This window comes from Physeter macrocephalus, chromosome 16, assembly GCF_002837175.3.
Source record: "Physeter macrocephalus isolate SW-GA chromosome 16, ASM283717v5, whole genome shotgun sequence".
NCBI classification, from domain to species: Eukaryota; Metazoa; Chordata; class Mammalia; order Artiodactyla; family Physeteridae; genus Physeter; species Physeter macrocephalus.
The window spans coordinates 13,514,610-13,527,131 of NC_041229.1; the positions used below are offsets into that span (position 1 = coordinate 13,514,610).

General features: G+C 37.0%; 1 protein-coding gene across 1 annotated transcript in view; it reads right to left on the minus strand.

Moving 5' to 3' along the window:
- CBL (Cbl proto-oncogene) overlaps positions 1-12,522 on the minus strand; it is a 96,254-nt gene that overhangs the window by 60,574 nt on the left and 23,158 nt on the right. Inside the window, exon 2 of the mRNA XM_007124216.4 lies at positions 8,340-8,587. Within this exon, the coding sequence (XP_007124278.1) occupies positions 8,340-8,587 (248 nt within the window). The remainder of the gene's footprint in view (positions 1-8,339; positions 8,588-12,522) is intronic.

Below are 12,522 nucleotides of genomic sequence, written 5' to 3' on the forward strand. Positions count from 1 at the left end.
TCCTTTTAAACACTAATTATAAGTAGATTTTTCCTTTTGTTGTGTTTGATTTTTCCCTTTTTTTGCCAATTTTGCAGGTCAAAAGAGAATTATTTTATGACTAACAAATTGGACTGTTCTTTAATATTCATATTTGGTCTTTTACACTTCTTCTTTCATGGATTATTTATTTCCTTTGCTAATTTTCTATTTAGACAGAATTTGGAGGGGGGGAAGGGAGGATGCTTATTTATTTTTCTTTCCTGTTTTTTAAAATTGAAGTGTAGTTGATTTACAATGTTGTGTTAATTTCTGCTGTACAGCAAAGAGATTCAGTTATACATATACATACATTCTTTTTTATATTCTTTTCCATTATGGTTTATCACAGGATATTGAATATAGTTCCCTGTGTTATACAGTAGGACCTTGTTGTTTATCCATTCTACATATACTAGTTTGCATCTGCTAACCTCAAACTCCCACTCCATCCCTCCTCCACCCCCCTTCCCTTTGGCAACCACAGGTATGTTCTTTAAGCCTGTGAGTCTGTTTCTGTTTTGTAAATAAGTTCATTTGTATCATTTTTTTTAGATTCTGCATATCAGTGATATCATATGATATTTGTCTTTCTCTGTCTGACTTACTTCACTTAGTATGATTATCTCTAGGTCCATCCATGTTGCTGCAAATGGCATTATTTCATTCCTTTTTTATGGCTGAGTACTATTCAATTGTATATATATACACACACACACACACCACATCTTCTTTATCCATTCATCTGTCAGTAGACATTTAGGTTGCTTCCATGTCTTGGCTTTTGTGAATAGTGCTGCTATGAACATAGGGGTGCGTGTATCTTTTTGAATTACAGTTTTGTCCAGATATATGCCCAGGAGTCGGATTGCTATTATCATATAGCAACTCTATTTTTAGTTTTTTGAGGAACCTCCATACTGTTTTCCATAGTGGCTGCACCAACTTACATTTCCACCAACAGTACAGGAGGGTTCCCCTTTTAGAGAGAATTTTTTGTTTTTGTTTTTTTATTCCTTGCCTACTACTTTAATCTATTCTCTCCTTTCTTCCTTTGTTGTGCCTCCTTTTAAATCTCTTTTGCTGACTTCTCTCCCCCGCCAGATGATTTTGCCCACTCTCATGGCTTTAAATACTATTCCTGAACATCACCAAATTTCTATCTCTATTCCAGACCTCTCCTTCTGAACTCCAAACTCTAATATAGCCAACCAATTGCCTGCTTGACATATCACCTTAGATGGCTCATGAGAATATCTCAAACTTAAAGTTGTCCAAAATGGAACTCTTAATTCCCCTCTCTCAATGTACTTCTCCCCACATTTGTACTCTGAATTCCCCATTTTAGTAACTGCCACCACCAATTGGCAGAGTTAATGACCACAAACCTACATCCTTGATTCTTCCCTGTCATCTTTTCTCACCCTTCTCTTATCCAATCCACCAGCAATTCTTATCGAGTCTAGCTCCAGTCCACCTCTTATTGGTCCATTTTTCTTCCTTTCAACTTTTTCATCCTTAGTCTATACTATCTCATCTCTTATCTGGTATACAGCAGTAACCTTTTAACCTATCCCTCTACTTCCATCATTGCTACTTCCACAAGCCTAATCCATTTCCCACACAACAGCCAATACTATCACTGTAGAAGAAAAATCAGATCATGACTTTCCCCTGTTTTATACCTTTCCATGGCTTCCCATCACAGCATCTATACACTGGCTCAAACCAGAAACCATCCAATCCATTAGCAAATCATGTTACGCTAGCTTTAAAACACAGCAAGTTCTGTCCATTTCTTTCCATCTCTACTACCACCACTTTGTTTCAAGCCATCATCATCTCTCTCCTGAACCAAAACGATACAGGAGCATGGTGCTGCCCCTTTCCCAGTTGTAAGAAAGGCATTCCTAATGTAAGTGGGACTCTTTTCTCACCAAGCCCAAACTCCTCAACAAAAAGTTCTAAGCCACCATTATCTACCAATAGGATTTGGCACACTTGTTGAAACCTATTTTCAGGGTGTTAGGGAAAAACTATAGCAGTACAAATACTGTTGTTAGCTTGTGAATCACCACTCTTCCACTGGAGTATAATCTGGAAACCAAAAGAATACTAGTTCAGTGGTTATAGCTTGGAAACTAATAGAAAATGAGAGAACATAAGGTTATAAGCATCATGAGAGCTGTTTACTGCTCTATCACTGTTCTTAGAGCAGTGCCTACCACAGAGAAAATACTCACTACTATTTTTTCTTTAATGAATGGTTAGCTCATAAGCTCATAAGCTTTTATTTCTGAATTATTCCTGGCTGAATACAACAAAACCAAATTTTGACAATTTCAGTTTATAACTACCTCTAAAAAGACAACATAGTTACAACAGAAAAGTTTAATCTTACTTCCAAAATGGATACAATAAGACAATGACAATTTAAAATTAACTGCACTGTATAATCCCATTCAGCTTCTACTATAACATCCTGTGCTCAAACGAAAACAGGCGCAAAAACGAGAGTTAAAGATAAAAGGCAAGAAAGCAGCTTATGGTTTTGCTGAATTAATTTTTTATAAAGTCTAAGAAGCATGAGGGCAAATATCTTTAGAGAAGTTAATTTACCTAATATCCTCTCTAAAACAAAAACAGGAAGCAACTATATTATATACTGATAGATACACTTATGTACACTCTTCTAGAGAATATTTAAGGGATTAGCTCCTCAACATCCAGTCTGGCAACAAATTCCCTCATGTACATGGCTTTGGGGGAACAGATATGTTTCCCCAAGCCATAGCAGGTTTGTTTAGAGATGACACCTTGCCCACGCTGGACTAATCACAGCACTTAGCTTTTCTTTCCAGAGTTGATTGGTCCAGAGATAATCAATTGATCTATACCAAGCCTAAGTCAAAACTGGAACCAAGAGGTAGATGCTCTGCTACCATAAGAAACCCGTAAGATGTAAATCTTGGGTGTAGCAGAGGCCAGATTTCCCCACAATTCAGACATTAATCTGCATTGAGAGAATGCAGATAGTGTCCTGGTAGCATTTTCAACGGTGGTTTCAGTTACTCCTGAGGCTTGCCTGCATCCTTGCCCTTAGTGCAACTCAAATATTCACTTTTTCTAGAATATTACAAGTCTACAAATTTTCCTCTCCCAAGAAGAAAAAGCAGGAACAAAGCATAAAAGGCCTATAACATTCTTTTGTGATAAAAAACAAAAACACTGAGCAAAAAAGAAATAGAAATTTTCTCAACCTGATAAAGGGCATCTATGAAAATCCCACAGTTAACATCATACTCAATGGTGAAAGACTGAAAGCTTTCCTTCTAACATCAGGAACAAGACAAGGATGTCTGCTCTCACTACTTCTATTCAACATAGGTTCTATTCAACAATAAGAGGTTCTAGCCAGAGCGATTAGGCAAGAAAAAAAGCATCCACAAACGATTAGGCAAGAAAAAAAGCATCCACAAAGGAAAGGAAGAAGTAAAACTATCATTATTTGCATACAAATAGAGATCATGCAAGATCATGCAAACATGATCTTATTTACATAATATTTTAGGGAATCCACTAAAAAAACGACTACTACTAGAAACAATAGATGAGTTCTGCAAAGTTGCAGGATACAAGGTCAAATACAAAACTTCACAAAACTCATTTGTATTCTTCCCACACACCAGCAATGAACAATCCAAAAATGAAATTAAGAAAACAATTCCATTTATAATAGCATCAGAAAGAATAAAATATTTAGGAATAAATTTAACCAAAGAGGCGAAAGACTTATACACTGAAAACAATAAAATGCTGCTGAAAGAAATTAAAGAAGACCCAAATAAATGGAAAGACATTCCATGTTCATAGATTGGGAAGACAGTACTGTTAAGATGGCAGTACTCCCCACATTGATCTAGAGTTCCACTGCAATTCCTATTAGAATTCCAGCTGCCCTTTTGGTAGTAATTTTCAGGCTAACCCTAAAATTCATTAAGAATCTCAAGGGACCTCAAAAAGCCAAAACAGGGCTTCCCTGGTGGCGCAGTGGTTGAGAGTCCGCCTGCCGATGCAGGGGACACGGGTTCGTGCCCCGGTCCGGGAAGATCGCACATGCCGCGGAGCGGCTGGGCCCGTGAGCCATGGCCACTGAGCCTGCGTGTCCGGAGCCTGTGCTCCGCAACGGGAGAGGCCACAACAGTGAGAGGCCCGCGTACCGAAAAAAAAAAAAAAAAAAAAAAAAGCCAAAACAATTTAGAAAAAGGACAAAGTTGGAAGACTCACACTTTCTGATTTCAAAGCTTTACTACAAAGCTACAGTAATCAAGATGGTGTGGTATTGGCATAAGGACAGACATATAGACCAGTGGAATAAAATAGAGAGCCCAGAAATACACCTTTACACATACGATCAATTAATTTTCAACATGGATGCCAACTCCATTCAATGAGGAAAGGACAGTTTTTTCAACAAATGGTGCTGGGAAAACTGGATGACCACAATCAAAAGAATGAAGTTGGACCCTACCTTACACCACAAACAAAAACTAACTCAAAATGATCAGAAGTGTAATCTTCATGACCTTGGATTAGGCAATGGTTTCTTACCTATGAAATCAAAAGCACAAGTACCCAAAGAAAAAATACTGGACTTCATCAAAATTAAAAACTTCTGTGCTTCAAATGATACTATCAAGAAAGTGAAAAAAAAAAAAAAAAAAGAAAGTGAAAAGACAACCCACAGAATGGGAATAAAGTTTTATAAATCGTGTCTGATAAGAATCTAGTACCCAGAATATGTAAAGAACTCTTACAACTCAACAATAAAAAGACAAGTAAGGACTCCCCTGGTGGCACAGTGGTTAAGAATCTTCCTGCCAATGCAGGAGACACGGGTTTGAGCCCTGGTCCGGGAAAATCCTACATGCCGCACAGCAACTAAGCCCGTGTGCCACAACTACTGAGACTGTGCTCTAGAGCCCGCGAGCCACAACTACTAAAGCCCGTGCACCTAGAGCCCGTGCTCCGTGGCAAGAGAAGCCACTGCAATGAGAAGCCCGCACGCCGCAAGGAAGAGTAGCCACCACTCACCACAACTAGAGCAAGCCCGTGTACAGCAACAAAGACCCAAAGCAGCCAAAAATAAAATAAATAAATTTATTTTAAAAAAAGACAAGTAACCCAGTTCAAAAAATGAGCAGAGGATTCAAACAGACATTTCTCCAAAGAACGTATACAAATGGACAATAAACATGTAAAAAGACTGCTCATTATGTTACTCATTAGGGAAATGAAAATCAAAACCACAAAGAGATATCTACTTCATACCCAGTAAGATGGCTATAACCAAAATAATAATAATAATAATAAGTATTGGGGAGAAGTTGGAACCTCCATACATTGCTCGGGGAATGTAAAATGGTGCACCTGCAGTGGAAACAGTTTGGTGGTTCCTCAAAATGTTAAACATAGAATTACCATATGACTCAGTAATTCCAGTCCTAGGTATATACCCGATAGAACTGAAAACTTAAGAGCTTCACAAAAAATTGTACTAAATGTTCATAGCAGCATTATTAATAATAGTCAAAGTGGACACAACCCAAATGTCCATAATCAAAATGTCAATACAATATTATTTAGCCATAAAAAAGAAAGAAGTACTATTCTATGCTACAACATGGATGAACGTGAAAACATGCTAAGTGAAAGAAGCCAGACAAAAAAGGCCACATGTTATATGATTCCACTTAAATGAAATGTCTAGAACAGGCAAATCCGCAGAGATGGAAAGTAAATATTAGTGATCACCAAAGGCTGGAGGGAAGCAGCAGTGGGGAAAGGGGAGTGACTGCTAATGAACATGGGGGTTCTTTTTGGGGTGACAGAAATGTTCTAGAATTATATAGTAGTGATGGTTGCACAACTTTGTGAACACACTAAAAACCACTAAATTATACACTTTACAAGGCAAATTTTATGGTATATGAATTATATCTCAATTTTTTAAACTGAATACAAAAAAAAGCCTCCTAACAACCAAAATACAGATCGCAAAGATGGTACAGTAAAGCCATATATTTTCCTTTACTGGAAAAAAAAAATGTATTCTCATCTCAAATTTATTTATTCTCACTTTATATATAATTTGTACAAACCTGGTTGTATGGTCAAAGCCTATAGTGGATTAAAAGCTTCATACTAGGGGAAATGAAATTGATACGGACAGACATACTGACAGTAAGGTTCTGTTAAAAAGGTAAAAGAACTTACAAGCATCGTGTGAAGCCATTTAGTAAGGGCAAATTGGTCTATGCATTTCATTAGGTTCTGGCAGTACCAATGATAAACAGCCTGATACAACAATCTCTACTTATAGTAATGAAAATAATGAAGATGATTAACATAATAAGAGCTAACCCACTTATCACTTGCAATGTGCCAATCACTGTTGTAAGTACCGAACATTTAGTTACTTATTAAACTCCCAACAATCCTACAAGGAAAGTAATACTATTATCTCATTTTACAGATGAAGAAACCGAAGAATCACACAGCTAAGTTAAGTGGAAAAGTTAAGATTCAAACTAAGGCAGTTGGCTTCAGAGTCCCTCCTCTTCTTAACCAGTAGACTATTCTGCCTCTCAGTGACGAACTGTGTCATTAAAAAAAAAAAAAAAAAAAGTCAATGTTCAGTGTGCTCTAAGAAGACTGAAAAATCTACAATTTTTATTCCACTATTAAAAAAAAAAAAAACACCTGTTCTATGGCAGCCTGTTATCTATAGGAGAAAGTCTTGAGGTCAAAAAACAGTTCTTTACAATCTGACTCCAACCCATATTTCCAGCTTATCTATCTCCCCTAATTCTAGCCAAACCAGACCGCTCACGTTCCTTAAACAAACATGCATTTTCATTCCACTGTGTTAAAGGCCTTTTCTTCACTTCTCTGCCTAGAAAATTCCTACTTACCCTTCAAAATCTAGCTCAGATAACACTTCCTCTGTGCCACCTTCCCTGATGCCACTAGGTAAAACTGTGTTCATACAGCATTTTGCACATATCTCTATTAAAGTATTTATCACATGACATCAGAATTGAATACTTAACTCTCCTTTTCACCTCCTAGAATTAGAACCTAGTACACTGTGGATAATAAATAAAATTTTTAAGTTTTGATATGTAATAAAGTCCAAAATTATTTTTTTAATTCAGCAATACAAAACGACAGAAGTCATGAAATTTAAATAATTAAAATGGACAAAGTTCATTTTCACATAAATGAGATGTTACAAAGGTTCCTACAGATTGAATTCAGTTACCAGAAACCTTATTAAGAAGAAAATACTAATACTCTGGACCAAACCTGAGTAATCTGTCACAGAAAAGGTAATATGAATAATGATGTGGGTAAAATTTTAAGTGAGAGATGAAGGTTCCCAGAATCTAAGCCAACAGAGTCAAACGCTACAAGGATACCATTTAGTAAGTTACTGCTCGTGCGCATGCTAACTGAATGCCCTCAGAAATTACTGTCCCTCCCAATTCAAGTCACTTCTCAAGAGTAAGTTACTCCCTAAAAATTATAATTTACATTTTATTACCTGTTCCAGATGAGTTAATATTTAATTCCAATTAGACAAAACCAAACACAACTATACCATGCATACAATCAACCTGTTTCTCTCCCAGTGCATAATATACGACAACCAAGCCAATAACATATGGGACAGTCAATACAGTTTTTAGTATTTAATAAGTACAAAAGAATACCTATTGTTTATTGAATTAACTGCATTTTGCCAATTCTGTTTGAAAAGTATTCTATTCTATCCTATTTGAAAAGTTACTTTACCTATAAGGGAAATGTCATTTCACTTGGCTTTATTTAAAAAAAAAATTATCCAAACTACTGGCTAATTTTTTTCCTATTATCCCATACTTATAACCTACCTAATATGCTACTAGCTCGGGCAAAATCCTCTTACTGTTTACTGCCAACCCCAACTTCTTTCTTTCATACTCTCACCTATCCACAAACTTTCATGATCTTCAGGGCCTCTGAAAGACCTGCTGCCTTCAACTCATCTTCATGACTGTAAGTCACTGACTTTTCAGAGGTAAACAAATAATCAGAGCTAGGGATGGATCAATACCCTCCAAGGTAACCTTTTATACAAATCACAGCTTTAAGTCAAATGTCAACTTTGCATACTATTCTTATTGACATAAAATTAAAACCAACTCAACTATTTCTATGCGTTACCTATTCGGGCAGTCACAGACCTGAATAAATATTTGTGTAGTATTCTCCATTACCTAGGCTGAGAATTCTCCTCATACATTCTTTCTTTCCCCTCCTTGAAGAGGCTTATGGTCTGCTTAGTTTTCTTCATCAAATTCTCCATGAACACCCTAAAATACTCATTTTCTCCAAGGGTCTCCATCTTCCCCTCATATCTTGACAAGATAGTGCGGAGATGCTGGTAGGTGTCTGGCAGCAGGTCTAAGATATAAGGTGGGCTATTCTTTAGCGCCAGCTTTGGGTTCTGACACAACCGCACCACCTGCAACAAATGGAAAAGAAGGGCTATTACTTGGAGGATCTTAAGGGCAATTTCCTTTTTTAAGTTTAGAAAGTTATAAAATATGTGCTCTTTTGTGGAAATACGAAAAATGCACAAGAATATAAGAAATGATCCATAACCCACACACACACCCACAGGCAATCACTTTACATTTTTAGTAGTCTCCCTAGAGGGTGGGTTCTTAAAACCATATCTAACAGTTCAGACGACACAATAGAAGACTAAACAATTGGGGTGGGGAAGACATCCATATACATGCCTAAAAAATGCTAGATGAAGCATGGCGAATTCCTCTGAAATGCATGGCTCATGCCACAGCAGAATAAAGAAAATTTCCAGGGGCAGAAATAAAGAATGTGGCTGCCCTGGGAGGTAAACCTGGTAACATAGGAGCCTAGAGCTTTAACAACCACTAGGGGACAGGAGCACAGAGGCCTTGGACCCAGCAAAGAGTTGAACTGAGACACCATTCCTTCCCATATAAATGCAAAACTCTCAGAATTTGCCTAGTTAATTCCTTTTACCTTCTTTTACTTTCAACTTTTCTCAGTTCTTAGTTTTAAGTAGGTCTCCTTTAAAGAACATATAGTTAGACTTTTTTAATCCAATGTAACAATCTTTGTTTTTTAACTGGTGAATTTATTTGTTGTAATGACTAATAATTTGTATTTATTCCTACCATCTTATTTAGTACTTTCCATTTACATGGATTTTTGTGTGTCTGGAAAAGACATAAATTAGTGGGACAGAAAAGTCTAGAAATAGACCCTCACATATATAGACCCTTGACATCACAAACGAGTGATCTCTCTCAAAAACAGTAGTGGAACAATCCATATAGGAAAAAAAGAAAACTAAACCCTTACCTTACACTATGCAAAAAACAAAACAAAAAACCTAGATGGGTCTAGACCTAAATGTGAAAGGCAAATAAAGCTTTAGAAGATAAGAAAACTATCTTTCATTACCTCATGATGGAGAAAAAATCCTTAAACAGGACAATAAAAAACATTAATAAAGGAAAATATTAATTAAATTCTACTATACTCAAAAAGAACTTTTAAGATACCACAAAAGAGTAAAAACACATGTACAAAATCAGAGAAGATATTTACTATATGTATATATCCAGACATACATATCCAGAATATATAAAGAACGTCTACAAATCAGTAAGATAGGGACGATCTTTTATTTCTTTTTCTTTTTTTTTTTTTTTAGCTACACCAAGCAGCACACGGGATCTTAGTTCCCTGACAAGGGATCAAACCCGTGCCCCCTGCAGTGGAAGCATGGACTCCTAACCAATGGACCACCCGGGAATTCCCAAAAATGGACAAAAGACTTGAATAAAAACTTGACAAAAGAAGATATCCAGGCTTCCCTGGTGGCACAGTGGTTGAGGGTCCGCCTGCTGATGCAGGGGATGCGGGTTCGTGCCCTGGTCCCGGAGGATCACACATGCCACGGAGCGGCTGGGCCCGTGAGCCATGGCCGCTGGGCCTGCGCGTCCAGAGCCTGTGCTCCGCAACGGGAGAGGCCACAACAGTGAGAGGCCCGCGTACCGCAAAAAAAAAAAAAGAAGATATCCAAACAACCAATAAACATATGAAATGGCGCTTAATCTCATTAATCATTTTAATTTCATTAAAATGACGATTGTAAGCTCTCAATTAGATACTATCACTACACACACCAAATTGGCAAAGCCAACCACTGGCAAGGAGCAAGGACCTTCAAATACTGCTGGTGGAAATCTAAACTAATAAAACCACCTTGGAAGATAGTTCAGCACTGTATTGTCAGGCTAAAGACTTATATGCCCTACAAACCTGCAGATCTCCGCCTGGAAGGGTATACTGGGATACACATACAAAAATGTGTAACAACTAACAACTGCAAACAACCCAGATGTCCATCAACAGTAGAGTAGATAAACTGTAGTATATTTATCAGCAACAATACACTACCATGAAGGAAACAATAGCAAAGATCAATAAAACTAAAAGCTGGTTCTTTGAGAAGATAAACAAAATTGATAAACCATTAGCCAGACTCATCAAGAAAAAAAGGGAGAAGACTCAAATCAATAGAATTAGAAATGAAAAAGGAGAAGTAACAACTGACACTGCAGAAATACAAAAGATTATGAGAGATTACTACAAGCAACTCTATGCCAATAAAATGGACAACCTGGAAGAAATGGACAAATTCTTAGAAATGCACAAGCTGCCGAGACTGAACCAGGAAGAAATAGAAAATATGGACAGACCAATCACAAGCACTGAAATTGAAACTGTGATTAAAAATCTTCCAACAAACAAAAGCCCAGGACCAGATGGCTTCACAGGCGAATTCTATCAAACATTTAGAGAAGAGCTAACACCTATCCTTCTCAAACTCTTCCAAAAGATAGCAGAGGGAGGAACACTCCCAAACTCATTCTATGAGGCCACCATCACCCTGATACCAAAACCAGACAAAGACGTCACAAAGAAAGAAAACTACAGGCCAATATCACTGATGAACATAGATGCAAAAATCCTCAACAAAATACTAGCAAACAGAATCCAACAGCACATTAAAAGGATCATACACCATGATCAAGTGAGGTGTATTCTGGGAATGCAAGGATTCTTCAATATACACAAATCAAACAACGTGATACACCATAGCAACAAACTGAAGGAGAAAAACCATATGATCATCTCAATAGATGCAGAGAAAGCTTTTGACAAAATTCAACACCCATTTATGATAAAAACCCTGCAGAAATTTCCACTAAGATCAGGAGCAAGACAAGGTTGCCCACTCTCACCACTCTTATTCAACATAGTTTTGGAAGTTCTAGCCACAGCAATCAGAGAAGAAAAAGAAATAAAAGGAATCCAAATCGGAAAATAAGTAAAACTGTCACTGTTTGCAGATGACATGATACTATACATAGAAAATCCAAAGATGCTACCAGAAAACTACTAGAGCTAATCAATGAATTTGGTAAAGTAGCAGGATACAAAATTAATGCACAGAAATCTCTGGCATTCTTATACACTAATGATGAAAAATCTGAAAGTGAAATTAAGAAAACACTCTCATTTACCACTGCAACAAAAAGAGCAAAATATCTAGGAATAAACCTACCTAAAGAGACAAAAGACCTGTATGCAGAAAATTATAGGACACTGATGAAAGAAATTAAAAGTGATACAAATAGATGGAGAGATATACCATGTTCCCGGATTGGAAGAATCAACACTGTGAAAATGACTCTACTACCTAAAGCAATCTACAGATTCAATGCAATCCCTATCAAACTACCAATGGCATTTTTTACAGAACTAGAACAAAAAATTTCACAATTTGTACGGAAACACAAAAGACCCCAAATAGCCAAAGCAATCTTGAGAACGAAAAATGGAGCTGGAGGAATCAGGCTCCCTGACTTCAGACTATACTACAAAGCTACAGTAATCAAGACAGTATGGTACTGGCACAAAAACAGAAATATAGATCAATGGAACAGGAGAGAAAGCCCAGAGATAAACCCACACACATATGGTCACCTTATCTTTGATAAAGGAGGGAAGGATATACAGTGGAGAAAAGACAGCCTCTTCAATAAGTGGTGCTGGGAAAACTGGACAGCTACATGTAAAAGTATGAAATTAGAACACTCCCTAACACCACACACAAAAATAAACTCAAAATGGATTAAAGACCTAAATGTAAGGCCAGACACTATCAAACTCTTAGAGGAAAACATAGGCAGAACACTCTATGGCATAAATCACAGCAGGATCCTGTTGGACCCATCTCCTAGAGAAATGCAAATAAAAACAAAAAAAAACAAATGGGACCTAATGAAACTTAAAAGCTTTTGCACAGCAAAGGAAACCATAAACAAAATGAAAAGA